The 15,189-nt window shown below is 44.0% G+C and overlaps 3 protein-coding genes across 4 annotated transcripts; 1 reads left to right on the top strand and 2 right to left on the bottom strand.

Annotated features, from left to right (window-relative positions):
• The first annotated feature begins 1,064 nt into the window (after window positions 1–1,064).
• LOC129602177 (eukaryotic translation initiation factor 4 gamma 2-like) lies at window positions 1,065–3,186 on the top strand. Its single transcript, XM_055501144.1, has 6 exons — window positions 1,065–1,221; window positions 1,304–1,444; window positions 1,499–1,755; window positions 1,810–1,975; window positions 2,040–2,363; window positions 2,585–3,186. The coding sequence occupies exons 1-6, from the start codon at window positions 1,159–1,161 to the stop codon at window positions 2,690–2,692; spliced, it is 1,059 nt and encodes a 352-aa protein (XP_055357119.1). The 5' UTR covers window positions 1,065–1,158; the 3' UTR covers window positions 2,693–3,186.
• Window positions 3,187–4,786: 1,600 nt separating this feature from the next.
• Window positions 4,787–6,279, bottom strand: LOC129602178 (uncharacterized). 2 transcript variants are annotated; one of them, XM_055501145.1, is made up of 3 exons: window positions 5,957–6,279; window positions 5,025–5,852; window positions 4,787–4,944 (listed from the first exon to the last, which is right to left on the bottom strand). In XM_055501145.1, the coding sequence occupies exons 1-3, from the start codon at window positions 6,015–6,017 to the stop codon at window positions 4,787–4,789; spliced, it is 1,047 nt and encodes a 348-aa protein (XP_055357120.1). In that variant the 5' UTR covers window positions 6,018–6,279. The 2 variants fall into 2 exon arrangements, with proteins under 2 accessions (XP_055357120.1, XP_055357122.1); XM_055501147.1 differs by having other exon boundaries at window positions 4,864–4,938.
• A 4,681-nt stretch (window positions 6,280–10,960) lies between these two features.
• On the bottom strand, window positions 10,961–14,025 carry LOC129602176 (uncharacterized). Its single transcript, XM_055501143.1, has 4 exons — window positions 13,838–14,025; window positions 13,456–13,737; window positions 12,533–13,360; window positions 10,961–12,464 (listed from the first exon to the last, which is right to left on the bottom strand). The coding sequence occupies exons 2-4, from the start codon at window positions 13,517–13,519 to the stop codon at window positions 11,551–11,553; spliced, it is 1,806 nt and encodes a 601-aa protein (XP_055357118.1). The 5' UTR covers window positions 13,520–13,737; window positions 13,838–14,025; the 3' UTR covers window positions 10,961–11,550.
• Window positions 14,026–15,189: the final 1,164 nt, after the last annotated feature.

Genomic DNA, 15,189 nt, shown 5'->3' with positions numbered 1-15,189 from the left:
TGTTTTTTGACGTAAGCGGTGCCTCGAATCGCGATGTAGCGTTACTAGAAGCTGCAACGGCGAAAGCCATAGTGAACTGGATTCTCAAGAGAAATTACGAGCTTCGTATCACTGGCTCTACTCTTGTACGATGCGCGTGTTGTATATTACTGTATAAGGAGCGATTTCACGTCCTCCTGTTGCTTTGTATGAAGATTTTCCCTTCGGCTGCTTTTTGTTTTTCCCTACCGCGAGCCGTTAATTTCCAGTTTTTAGGTGATTATTGTGATAATTTGCTCTGCTAATTCTTCGAAATAATACGAGCATAATCTGCGACAGAGCGAGTGCCGTGAAATAATTAAACGAAACAGGACACTACCCAGCTGCGACTTCCGGTTCCGGATATTACCGTTAACGTGATGCATAAAAGTTGAGAAGCTATGCTTAAATCGCAATTCTTCAAGCAACTCGGCAGTGACTGCAGTGGGTTTCTACAATATAATCACATCATTTGCGGAAGACAGCTGTATTGCAATATGTCTGTGGGGTTTAACCCGGGAATGTTGGTCTGAGTCTCCATATTACTGAAAGAACGATTATATTTGCATGGAAATCATTAACAGACGCAGATGAATTCATAAGCGATCTCAGCTGGAAAAATTAACCAGGGACATGTTGGTATGAAAACTCGTAACACTATAAGAATTAAGAACGATCATATTATCTGCATGGAAATCATTAATAGACGCAGATATCCGATCTTAGCTGGAAAAACTACTTCCTATAAGGCGAGACTAATTGCGATAGACTCCGGCGTTTTCGCCAAACCGACAAACCGGCTGCACTTCAACTGCACCAGCGAAATTGTAATCTCTACGAGCATTAAATTGCAAACTGTATCGATTTGACACAGGACTCTCCGAAAAAAGCCCAGCCTGATCGATTCCATCTTGTAATTTCTGGTCCCAACGGCACACCGTAAATGTCGTAGTCAGCGCACAGCCATCTCACGGCAGGAATTATCGATTGTTCCTCACTGAACCTGCACAAACAATCTAATGGTAAGTCTCGAGCGATGAGAGGAGCTCTTCTCTGAGCTGAGAACGACGTTTAACGAAACAATGCGTTAAGCAAAGCCCTTACGTGATTAGACTTCCTCATTCGTTATCCGATGCTGAAATGGACAATGTTGTTGGGATCACAAAAGCTATGGTAGACCCATATCCCACACCAAGAGAAGTGGTATGAAACAGTAACCGTTTATTTCTGTCGTCTCAACCTTAATTTCCGTTCCCGTTAACTTTTCAGCATTGGTTGTTTTCAGGAATTACTCTTGAATTTTCGGACACATCTGCATACGCTCAGTGCCGATAATTCTTCCTCTATAGCCACGGCCATGACCCTTTTGCAGTGTTTTGACGATGCGGAACGGTTGACTGCCACTGTGGCAATGCTTGTGGACAAGGTTAACCAGCTTAAGCATACCGCTGTAAGTTCGTCTACGACATTTTTTCCGTAGGCTATAGAGGACCCGCATCTTGCCAAACCGTGTGCAGAAATCTGTCTTCGATTGGCTGATTGGCAAACGCCGATTTCCGACGAATCCGATGAGTTATTGCGATTCCGTAGCGTTTTGCTGCATATGACGCGAACATATTCCGAAAAAGCCGATGAAAATTGTTGTAATTCGGAAGCTCAGGTGAAACTTGACAGGGAGAATGGCACGCTGCGAAGGCGTTTGGAAACAGCTCAAAAGCGCCATCTTGCCAGTGTTCGGTAATATGAATTACTTCTCTAATTTTTCTGCTTCTTTCCATTTTCTTTCCGCAGGTTTCTGTCACAGTTGCATGTCTACGGCTTATTGACGCATCGTGTTATTATTCCGTTACTACAAAAGTTAAGCCACACGAATGAAAATTTGGAGGATGTTAACGAGAGGAGAGTAGAGTGCGTGTGCATAATATTGCAGACATGCGGTCCTTACATTAAGGAACAGGTGTGTTCGCTGTGTTGTTTCCGAATACCCATGCGTTTTGGAGATTTTTATTTACCCGTTATAGAAGAATTTGGAGGTCTTCTATCAGAAACTGAGAAAGTTACTCGACGCTGAAGTTATATCGTCTCGTGTCAGTTGCATGATCGAAAATACCTTCTCTGCGAGGAATAACGGTTACATTTCCCGAACAACCGCGGTTACGGCGACCGCCGTTCGAGAAACACATGCTGCTGGACAGAAGCCGAAGCAGACGGTGACCGAGCCCGGACAGCTTTCGTTATCAATGGGTCAGCCGCTGCTCACCCGGGGCGGTAAAAACGTGGGGATTCGGGTATCCAGCGGATCGACGAGGGCGCAAATCTTTCTGGATGCTAATCTGGGCAGCCCAGTATGTGTATTATCAGAATAGTGTCCCGTCGTCGGCATCGTCGTGGAAATAATGTATTACCTATCTTTTTCCTATTAAACTCTGAACTTTCTAAACAGTATTAGTGGGTCAAAAACATGTGACCCATTCAGTTCAGCGTTAAACCTACAGAAGTTTGCGAAAAAAATTATGAAATCAGTGAACATGAACTATTTCCATTATTATAACCCGCTCATTCCAAGGTGCCGGCCGTGCAGACAGATGGCAAAACTGGGCAGGAACCAGACAAATTCCACCGGACCGGCATAGTACAACCGAAAAACGGACCCATCGCGGGCATCACCAATTAATAACTGCACCAACCGCAAATCGCACACTGGACCATCGGTCTAAAATCCCCGCTATGACCACAGCAGATATTGGTCAAACAAACCGTCGATCTAGGGTTTTTCTTCCCACAACCCCTAATCCGAACCACGGTGAATATACCGAAATGGAGCGGTTAGCTTTTGCATTGGCGAAGTTCGACATCTGACAGGTTATAAAACCACAGAGGAAGCAGAAGCATGCGCTTTCTGAACTTCGATACGATATAATAATATTACCTTTTTTGGTATGAGCTAGTGTATGAACTAACTGACAGTACAAAAGAATTTAAGAAACTGTTTATGCGAACAGGCGAGAGTCGTTCCACTTGTTTTTTGTTTCAACGTTTAAGTTTGGAGATTATGCGGGGTAATGCTATGAGCATATTATGCACAGTCCCTTCTCGTGTTAACTGGGACAAATTCTTCATTTGATTGTATTAGACTGAGTGGTGCTCGTTGCTGTACATATTGAAAAATAAAATCTTAAGTAAAGAATTACATGTCATTGGCATTGTGGTTGCCGTTAAATTAGCATGCCCTTAGTTTTCACCAAAAGCCATCGCTTATTTACGCATACTCTCTCACCAACCTCCAATAACGTTTTGACTCTTAACAGCCTGCAGTTGCAGTGTGAAGCCTATACAGGTTATGTAATTAAGCATCAACTTTGACGCGCGCTTTCTGTAATGTCCATCCAGTATCATCTAGATCATTGTTATTACCTTTCGCCAAAATGCTGGGCAATGCCGGTATACGATTTTTTTGTTGCCCAGTACAAAAAAGTGTGAACTTACTGGAAACAAAATTTAAATGCACGCCACCCATTAATTCTGAGACTGGGAAACATTTTACTTATTGTTAGTATTGCCATAAGCAAATATTTCTGATACAACCTGTCCACCAACTGCAGTTGGCAAAAAGAGCCTACAGCCTTCCAGTCGCGACTAGCGACTTTATAATAGCCGCACCGATAACAGAACCCTGCCGCTAGTCGTATCATAGTGGCGAATCCCGCGAAAACTTTGCTTGTGATCAGCAAGAGGAAACGTTTTCAGTGACAAATACGGCGAGCTCTCGCAGCTGAAAAAATGTACCTCGGGCAAGAAAGTCCAACGCGTAATGAAAAAAGTAAGACAAAGGCTAATCCGACAGCAGTTGGTTCTCTTGCTTTATGAGCATACAAAGTGTTACCCAGACTTCACAATAATTATGATAACCTCAAAGAACATTACAGTTACTAAAGAGTGTTGCATGAGCAAGCTGATTATGTACTGGCCAAGCGATGCTAATAACACACTGGCTCATTAACAGAAAATTCTGTTTGGTTAACATTAACGTATTCCGATCCCAGTGGAACTGGCTGCGCACAGTCGATAGGGGTCTGACCAGCCGAATAAGCTGCATATTCGGAGTAAGGAACCATCGTTACCGACACCGTTCCGTCGTCCGCCAATGCTGGCCCAAATCTCACGGTACTGTTATAACTCCACCATCGCCGAAACCATGCAAACTCGCAACTGCAGTGCAAGCGAAAGAGATAATCGCGCATTTGTTGCGTAAACATTATGGACGGCATCTGATGTTCTACGAGCGGTCTGTTGGTGGCCAGAGCAAATTCTAACGAGAGGAAAGAAAGCGACGGCAGATCCGTAAATGTGCCTTCTTCCAACGTCTGAATCGTAGTATTCCGAAACAGAATCTGCCTTAGCTTCGTCGATCTTTCGAAATCCGTTTTCCTGATATCCAGGTCGGAACAGCCGGTCACCAGAAACTCGATGACATTCGTCAAATAAAGTTCGCGCAGCTTTGCGGTGGCTCGTTTCGAATCGTCGTCCAACCAGAACAGGATGATACGTTTGCGTAATGGAGCCACATCTGCGTGGAGTACTGGAACCTGGTGGTGTGCTTCCAGGATAACAGGCCGAATCGGTAACCGCATAATGGCGGTCACCGCGCGCGGAATGCGATCTGGACTTGATAGGTTGCCATAACAGTCGACATCCGTAGTATAAGAAAGTCGGTAGGCGAGATATCCCATGTATGCTCGATCTCCACATTCCACTGGATAGCAGTAGCTTATCTGCTGTACGGCACATTCTGTTGCGGAAAACGGTTGAATAGAAAATTCCGGGTATCGGTCATCCGCATCGACGGGGTCGCCGGGCCGCCAATAGAAAATTCCGGGTATCGGTCATCCGCATCGACGGGGTCGCCGGGCCGCCAATTTTCTTTATCTAAAAAGTTGCGACGCCGTCTTGATTTAAAAGAAGAGTGGCATACAACGGCTGTTAAAAAGTGTCCTAGTATAACTTACAGAGGTCATCGCTCACTGAGAAGCGCTCCTGGTTGAAATTTATGGAAGCGGCTCCAATCGGGAAGGGTTTGGCTACGCAGTCAATAGGCAAATACACTTCCCTTTTATTAACAGCGTGGTTCCCCCAAGCAGACGGATAAATTTGGTACACTTCGTTGTAAGCAGCCTTTTTCAATAGGTGTTTGTTGTCCCACCATCGGCGAAACCATTCGAACGCAACGCCGCAGTGTAGTTCTTTCAAATAGGCTCGCACCTCAGGACTAAATGTTAGCATCGAATCCAGTCCAGCTTCGAGTGACAGTACTCGAAGAGCGGGAAGATCCGCAAAAGTGTTTTTCTCCAGAGACTGAATGGTTCCATTAAAAATTTCAATGATACGTATTTTCATCGACTGCCAAAAATCCGATCGCTTGATTTTTAGGCTATAACAGCTGTTTAACGATAAATCTAAAAGATTAGGGAAACGCAACGACGACAGCTTGCCGGTAGTGCGAGGAGACACGCAGTAGGACAAGCTTAAGAGGATGACTTGGTTTCGAACGGCAGCCATGTTATCACTAGTTACTTGTTCGCCATCATCTAGGTCGACCAATACCGGTCGCAGTGGCGGCTGTTCGAAGGCCGCTGCCATTTGCTGGATTTCGTGTGAGGTGGCGCTGCTGTTACAGTTGATGTTCAGTACCGGACTTTGGATGCACCAGCTCAGCGGAAACTCCCGCGAATAACAGTTGGTCGTATACTGCAGACGGCACTGTTCGTGTGCCATTGGTTCGGCGGAGAATACCGGAAACGGTACCGGTGGAGGAACCGCATCCCAGTTGAAATCATCTACAAGAAATCGAAATGCATACAGAAATTATACAACCGGGGAGGAGGACGGCGTACCAAAGCGGTATCGAAGTAACACTGCTGCAACATTTGCACTACCTTACCTTCCGCTGCACAAATTTCGCGGAAAATCAGTGTGGCAAGCATTAGCCAGTGAATATCCATGATTAAAACTTCAGTAGTGTTATTAGATCAAGTTCGTAATTTTCAATATGCCAAGTGATCTCAGTAAATGCTATTTAGTGACACAGATGGAACGGAAGCGGCATTCTGATTTGATGTGCTATAAGAGGCATTTGAGTGCTACAATTGTATCATCATGTTATAGACACAGCGGCTTAAAAGTTAAAACTGTTCAGCAGGTCTTAATCCTTCGATGTAATTGTTGCCTGGACTGACAAAAATCGCTTTATACATGTATCAATATTACCAGTATCCGCATTAACAGCATAGCGGCGGCTGTCTTGCCGGAAACAATAACTGGATATGTATCTCGTGAGCTTACGCTTTGTCAGACCTAAATCACTTTTCTTTGGATCCTTCTCAAAACCGGCTTGCAGATGATTCAGCGCCTGTTGCTGCACATTTTCGCTATTTCTGAGGAGATTAAAAGATATCGTTCGTCGCATTACTGGCTGTTCAGTTCTTGTTAAGCATTTATTTAACAGACACCGGCGCCGCAACAAACTGGCACTTACTGGATCGCTGCAGGCTTATATTACAAAGTTTATTACCCATTCTGGCAAATCATTCTAGCTGCCTATTCCCACCGTTGTTTCCATACTTCTACATGTTTCAAAAAAATACACAAGAACTCCAGAAAATCATGAACTCGTTTCCATAATCCCTACTCGTTCATTTCAGGGTCAAAGGGGAGTCATACGACTCATATCTTGTATTGTAATTTGTAGTATCCACTTTTGTCTATGTCTAAGTATGAACTTGTCGACGTTACAAAAAGCTTAAAATGACACTGGCTTTATGTTGCCCATGAATTACATGTAGCAAGACCTTCAGTAATCGCCAAGAGCCATCCGCTGGTTTAACTTTAAGTTATATTCTCAGGCAAGCCGCAAAGCTTTATAGTGTGTTGACAGCCTATAGTTGTAACTTGAAGCCTGTTCGCGTTGTGTGATAACCATGCTAAAGCTTGTGATTCTGCTTGATGAAGATGCAACGCAGGTCGCTGTTGCTTTGCTGCTTTCACCCAAACGCGTGTTGTACGTATAGAAGTATGACTATGCACTAATTATGTAGATAGAGATGTATTATGTCTGCTACAAATAAATATAGATTATATACCAAATGGCATTTTGCGTACAGCACCTCTAAGGCGCAAAAAGATTATTCAATTTCGCCAAAACGGTTTTGGTGATGCTTGTCTAAAATTGTCTGAATCATTCTTCTACCTACCAATCAAATGCAGTTTGCCAATGCCGGTATCCGAGGTACTCGTACTAAGTTAAACACACCACAAAATATTGTAACCTTTCCACTTGTCTATTAACACAATGAATTGCACGGTATTCATTAATTCTGAGGTTAAATCGTTTAAATTTATCGTTTCATTTAATTTGTTGATCCGTAGGGTATGCTTCAACCACCACCTTCTGTTAAGATAAAACAATTTCCATCACAAGCGCGCAAAAAGAACAGAAATATAATTTCTAAATTGCCGCTCGAAACGGAAACTGTTTAAAGTAGCGTGCTTTTTTGTCATGTACAGTATAGATACCTTATAATTTCTAGAAAAGGGCTCGGGATCGAGAGATGATCTAGATCGAGAAATACTTGCCAAGGCGCTAATTCCGTCTCCAACTGCAGAAAAGAAAAATTCGACTTTTTGTAGAAAGGTACCACCACTATATTTTTAAATAAATGTATAGGTATTTCCATCTGCAAAGGCTCGGCCAAAGGAAAACTAAATGAGAGTATTTAAAACTTGGTTAAAGACGATCAAGAAGATCTTATCTGTACTTATGCATTTCGAACAGCCATGTAATCAGTAATGGTTCTGACCAAGTACACAATCTGTACACTTTTTATGGCTGTATGTTTTTTCGGACTGTCCCGACACAAGCCATCCAGATGAGGCATCGCGATATTTACGAAGAACCGGAATTCTTTCAATATCAGTTCAGCCGCACATTCCAAATTACGCAGCGAGAGACTCACAAAGCCAAAACCGTCGATGATCCCGGTATACTGATTTCTTCCAACAAACAAAGCTTCAGACTGCGCGATACGGAAAAGCGGCAGAGCATGGTTGCCCAGGACGAACAAGCCTATGAGATGATCCATCAATCCCTATCCAAAACGTGGTTGGGATCATCCGTATCTACGAGTATGCGGCTTATCGAAGGTCTTCTTGTGACTGTGGCATATGCTTTACAGATGCTAGCTCATGAACGCACTTTTACGAACTGTGGGTCTGGAATCGGTTTTATACCAGTCTCGTAGAAGCAGGGTAATCCTAAAAACGAAATCTTTGGACAAACAAAGGCCTGGTAAACGTGGTGCTGAGATATGGGAGAGATATAATTTCCGCCCCGGGAACGTCACCGACCGATAACTTACCCGTACGGCGTACCGTACATCGTTCTCGTCGAGTTCGACAAATACAATGGACCCACACTGGCCAACAACTGTGTTCCTATAGTGCCCGTGACGAGACCAAGAGACCAGCTAAGGTGCATTTAATGAACAGGATTTACTTTTTGACGAAACGATAGGCGCTGATGGCCCAGTAGACTCTAGTCGAACGTATTTACCAGAAAGTTTTCTTGATCCAAAACGATGTCAGCGAAAACGCACAGCAGAAGCGCTACTCTAGCTATTGTCCCTCAGCATGGTAATCCAACATATTTCGTTACAATGACACCTAACCCAAGATGGCCAGAGATTACAGCTAAACTGCACAAAGACCAAAATGCATCAGACCGACCGGAAGTAGTCGCACAAGTGTTTCACGCAAAACGGCAACATTTAATTCGGTGCGCGCATTTAAGTTTAAACGGCAAGAAGAAAGTGCACTGCATCGAAGTGACGGAATTCCAGAAAAGAGGACTACCACACGTGCACATCGCACTCAAAGTCGAGAAACGAACCTACTACCGCGGACGATATCGACAAACTTATTTGTGCAGAAATGCCTCATCCATCAAACAAGGAACTTTACGAAGCCGTCAACACTCACATGATTCAACATCACAAACCGCAGTGCTACAAAACGGAATATCAAAAAACGCATAAAATGTTAGTATTGCAATTACTACAGTAATAATGCTTCATGCATGAGCGCACAAGTATACAGATAGCACTATTTTATACTGTCCATACGATTAATTACGTAATAATTATTTAAACTTTACAGCCATACTCATATCAGCATTTTCAGCCGCCACCACGGCTATTCAAAACCAATTGCGCCATTTACCTACAGAAATCACTGCGGTTATGTTCCCGTGCGGCGAGCAAGACGTTTACATTGCCCCATACAATCCTGATGTGCTCCTTTTATTTGACTGCCATCTTAACATTGAAATTTTAACTTCGATACGGATTGTGCCGTACCTATACAAATATTTTTATAAAGGACCGGATTACACCAAGGGAACCTTTCAGCTGGACGAGATAGACCAGTACATTAAACTGATTAAAGCGGGTTATCTTTGTGCCACAGAAGCTATTCACCGATTTTTTGAATAACCGCTGACTACATGGATCCCTTCTGTAACATCATACCCAGTTCATTTACCACGGAAAAAGTACATCGTGTACCAGCGCGGAAACGAAGATGCTGCTTGAAATACTCTATCAGCGCTGGAACGGTATTTCGGTCGGCCGCTGTCGCGAGAATTCTGTAACTATACATACCTCGAATATTTTAAAGCATTTGTTACTACCAAGTCGAAACCTACTGCAAATCGCGGATATTGGCTTGACCAACGTGATCCGCCCAATGGAAACTATGTTTGCCGTAGACCAACCGAAGACGTGTCGTTCGCATGTTCGACGCTGGAAAACTGCCCACAGTTTGTTTGGGATACCAGTGAGAGAAGATGCAAACGAGTTTGGCTTACTTGAATCCAGAATTCAATATTACTTTTGCATCTACGAAATTACCTACTTTTCATCCTACTACGAAAGCATCTACTTTTCATCTTTCCAAAACCGATGTATTCATAAGGGACGAATTCTTTATTTTTTACCTCAACAAAGAAGCTTTTGCAGTAGCATAGATTACCCGAGTTGGGACAAAACTTTTTCTAGTGCGCTATAGCAAGCGTTGTACACAATCACGGCCGTATTTTGCACCTGCCCTGATCATTATCGCGATAATCATCTCACTATGTAATTTTGAATTTTGAATTATTATTATTTTCACCATGAATTATGAATTTTGGAATTTGTAACCGTAGTATGTAATCGTTGTTGTTGAACACGAAGGAAACCAATTAAACATTTTACAATTTTGGATTATTCGGCAATGTCAGTGTACCGAATTTATCAAAACTTAAAAGTTGTACTGTGTAAGTACAAGTAAGTCCCCAATACCGGGTATTGGGGACTTGCTTGTAAGTCTAAAGTAAAATAATGCAATATCACAGTGAAAAATGTACAACTGACCTGTCGAACACGTACGGTAATCTTGGAATTTTCCAAATCAGGAGATCGAAATGGAAGGAACTCAGGTCATACTAATTCTTTACGACGGCGCAAGAACTGCCCGAATCAGGCTGGCCAGCGATGCCAACGAGTACGAAGCGGAAGAGCTAAAGTTCGCACTAATTAAACTTGGAGCTGTCATTTCACTATCGTAAAATTAACGTTTTTGATTTGTCATTTTCTCCTTTAATGTCACAGCCGAACGTGATTTCGTTAAGCAGAGATCGAACGAGAGTGAAAACATTTGATATAATTAAAACCTCTACTCTAGTACCCTCAACCTGTACACGAGCGCTGATGACATTTGGGTGCAATGCAATAGTAAAAATTATGCAGCTGCACTATGTATCGTCCTATTCAGAAATAACGAAAATGTGAAAAAAGCCAGAGAAAGCAGAGAACAAAATAAGCAGGTAAATCAGGCAGTTCTATCGAATAACTGAATTAGTCATTTCGTACCTAACTCCAGAACTTACTATTACAGCTGAATCAGCCATCCAGAGCGGAAATATTATCAAGTTTGATAAACTGAATCGATATTACCAACTGCAGCACCATAGCTCACATCCAGATGCTGTATAACGCTTGTTACAACTTTCGACGTACATAGCTGTTATGATTACTGTAATATGGGCGCTAGATTTGGCACGAAAGTTCTACGTAACTAAGACGAAAAACTATAATACGGACCTCAAAAAACACCGGTGATCATATCGATCCGCTTTCAACAACATCCAACTGTATTTCGCACCGGGCTCCCAGCTTTCACAGTCTATTTAGGGTCATTTCTTGATCACCGTGCAAACAGCTCACAGTATAGTGTGTCGTGCAAGGCTGCAAGCGATAAGAAGTAAAAAGGCTATATTAATTTTCTCGTATCGTCATGGCAACGTAATAATGTGGTCCGAATTAATGCAAACTAAGCGTTACCCAGATTCAAAATGATAGGGCGCCGATTCCAGAATATGATAAGATCGACGGACTAAAGAGCGTTAAGAAAGCAAGCTGATAGCTACTACCCAAAAAGAAGCTAAAGACAAACTGGCTCGTTAACAGAAAATTCTGTTTGATTAACATTTACGTATTCCGATCCCAGTGGAATTGGGTGTGCACAGTCGATGGGGACTTGTTCAGCCTGGTAAAATAAGTATTCGGAGTAGGGAACACGCATTACAGACACGATTTCGTCGTTTTCAACGGCCGGGGATAATCTCACAGTATTATTGCTATTCCACCATCGCCGAAACCAAGCAAACTCACAACTGCAGTGCAGGTGAAACAGATAATCGCGCGTTCGTTGTGAGAACATTACCGGCCGCAGCCACCATTCATCATAAGCTCGAATTTCCTCGAACGTGTGCATTCTTCTCAGATTGAATTCCAGTGAGAGAAAATTTAGCGACGGTAAATCGGTGAAAGTCCCTGCTTCCAACGTTTGAATTGTCGTATTATAGAACAGAACCTGTCGGAGCTTTCTTGACCTTTCAAAATCAGTTTTCTTGATACCCAGATCGGAACAGTGGAAGGCCATAAATTCTACGATGTTCGTCAAGTATAAATCAAGTATCTGTGCGGTAGCTCGTTTCGAGTCATCGTACAGATGGAACTGAATAATACGTTTGCGTACTGGAGCCACATCTGCGAATAGTAGAGGAGCCCTGTGGTGTACTTCGAGGATGACAGGCCGAATCGGCAAGCGCATAATAGAGTTCACCGCGCGCTGGATGCGCTCTGAACCGGAGACGTTGGCATAGCAGCCGGTGTCCGTAGTAAACGAAAGTCTATATGTGAGGTATCCCTGAATAAAAGTTTCTCCACATGTCAATGGGTGGCAGTAGCTTAGTTGCTGAACGGCACATTCTTCGGCGGTAAACGGTTGTATGGAAAATTCCGGATACCGGTCTTCGGCGTCTTCAACGTCACCGGGTAACCATTTCTCCCCATCTGAAACGTCATAATACTTCTAAATCAAACAAAGTGCCTTTCAGTGCTTCAATCAGTGTCAAACTTACAAAGGTCATCGTTAACAGAGAAGCGCTCTTGGTTGAAATCGATAGAAGGCGCTCCAGTTGGAAATGGTTTAGCTGCACAGTCAATAGGCAGGTACATTTCGCTTTCATTAATTGCATGGTTTCCCCAAGCAGACGGATACATTTGGTACACTTCACTGTAATTAGCTTTTTTCAACAGGTGTTTGTTGTCCCACCATCGGCGGAACCATTCAAACGCCATGCCACAATGTAGCTCCTTTAAGTACGATCGAATCTCGGGACTGAATGTCGGAATAGAAGCCATTCCTGCTTCCAGTGATAGGACTCGAAGGGCGGGAAGGTCAGCGAATGTATCTTTCTCCAATGACTGAATTGTTCCGTTGAAAAATTCTATAACACGTAATTTCATCGACTGCCAAAAATCTGATCTCCGAATTTTTAAGTTGTAACAGCTATTTAACGACAAATCTAGAAGATTGGGGAAACGCAACGACGACAATTTGCCGGTAGTGCGAGGGGATACACAGTTGGACAAGCTTAAGAGGATGACTTGGTTTCGAACAGCAGCCACGTTCTCACTAGTTACTAGCTCGCCATCATCAAGGTCCACCAGAACCGGTCGCAGGGGCGGCTGGGCGAACGTCACTGCCATTTGCTGAATCTCTTGTGAGGTGGCGTTGCTGTTGCAGTTGATGTTCAGTACCGGGCTTTGGATGCACCAGCTCAGCGGATACTCCCGCGAATAACAGTTGGTGGTGTACTGCAGACGGCACTGCTCGTGTGCCATTGGCTCAGCGGAGAATACCGGAAATGGAACCGGAGGAGGGACCGCCTTCCAAATAAAATCATCTAAATATCGAAAAGAATACAGAAATCAGGATCATCGAGTAATGGCCTACTAAACGACAACAAAGTTGCGCTGTTTCTCTATGCGGAAAACGTACCGTCTGCTGCCAGAATTCCATGGAAAAACAGCGTGGCAAGCAGTAACCAGCAAATATCCATCATAGCGGCTTCAGGAGATTTCGATTAGATCGCGTATATAATTTTCAGCGCCATTAAATACTGCGTCGTGGCATACATAGATGGTACGGAAGCGATATTCCAACATGCTGTGATATAACCGGCACTTGAGCGCTTTTATAATGCTACAGACACAGTGGCTAAACACGATGTTGAGTAGCTGTTAGTTGCTCGAGGTAATTTTTGGCTGAAGTGAGAAAAATCTGAAAATATGAATATTATCAGTATCCGCGTTACAGCATACTAGCGCTTATTTTTGCTGGAAACAATAACCGGAAACTTGTCTCGTGAGCTAATGCTAACCTTGTTCAATTTTCTTCAGATCCTGCTCGAAACCGGCTTGCAGTCACCAGATTGTCAGATCAGACACAGAAGCAGATGGAAAATGGGGCAAATAGCCTTTATTGTGATAACAATAAAGCAACAACAACACAAAAACCAACAGAAAACCCAATGCGGGGAAAGCTGGAAAAAGTGCCTGCAGTGCGCTAGCTAGGAATCGTGATTAATGATTCCGCGTGCTGCGGGTGTGCAACAGCTGATGCTGCAAAGCATGGAATCGCCCGTAGGCGCAGGGCTCCACCCCAAGAGTGCAGAGAAATGCGCTGATTGGTCAGCGTAGACAAAGTATACGCTGAGTAAGCAGCGTAATAGCGCGGCACGAATGGAGTAGCCATGTGCGGGCGGGCGACAGAGCAAAGCCACAAGAGGTGTCTACCGCCTCGAGTGAGCGGTCTCTGACATGCCTCTGGGCGGGAGTGGGAGCTCCTGCGAGCACCTTCCGACTCTGCCCCTGGCCGACCCGGTAGGGTGCCAGGATCCGATACCCGGTAGGGCCGGATGCCACTTTGTCTCTAAACCCGGTAGGGTCGCTTCCTCCAGACCCGCGGTGCAGTGCACCGAACGGCCGAAATCTGGAGTGCACTCTGGTTGCTGGGGGTTCCAGTGGGGTTTGAAGGCTTGGTTGGTCGAACAAGTAAAAAAGTAAAGTTTATAAGGCTCATATGTTAAGCATCGAAATAAAAAAGATCACAATTCCGGTGAGAATTAAAGAAAGTAAGATCATAGTTAGAGATCCCAAAGCCAATTCCTTTGGTTAAATGGCTAAATAAAAACATCATCTTTGGTTAATAAAGTCTAGAAAAACCAGGTTTGGTTAAAAAACTAGACGAAACAAAAGGCTTATTCCGACTAGGTGTACCACAGGGCCGCATTTGTCCACAGGGTCCTAGTTAACGGTCCGCTTTATCCGGTAGGATATGTCTGGTCCTGTGAATCCGGGGCGACGGTTCCCAGAGATGTCCACAAGGGTCCAGTGAAGTAATTCCAGCGGAGTTATATGAGGAAGGCACAGTTGCATGCGCAAGGACAAGTTGTCCCCTTCCTGATTGTGGTGGACCAAGCCCGGTTGGGCGGTCCATGGTGGGCCAGAGTGATGTCTCTGGACAGGAGAGGTGCTCCTGTAGTGAAATGGACCAAACCCGTTAGGGTGGTCATAAAGGCTTTTAAATGATGCCTCTGAGCGGGAGGGGTGCTCCTGCTATCCAAAATGGTATGCTTGGACCAATTCCGTTTGGATGGCCCATATGGGTCTCTAACTTGGACCGGTTTTGGCCTTGCATGCCGGTTTGGTCATGCACCTAGGTCCAAAATCT

Source organism: Paramacrobiotus metropolitanus, unplaced genomic scaffold (assembly GCF_019649055.1).
Source record: "Paramacrobiotus metropolitanus isolate TYO unplaced genomic scaffold, Prichtersi_v1.0 Parri_scaffold0000353, whole genome shotgun sequence".
In the NCBI taxonomy this organism is placed as follows: domain Eukaryota; kingdom Metazoa; phylum Tardigrada; class Eutardigrada; order Parachela; family Macrobiotidae; genus Paramacrobiotus; species Paramacrobiotus metropolitanus.
Note: the sequence above shows the minus strand (reverse complement) of the source record. Positions and strands in the feature narration are given on the sequence as shown.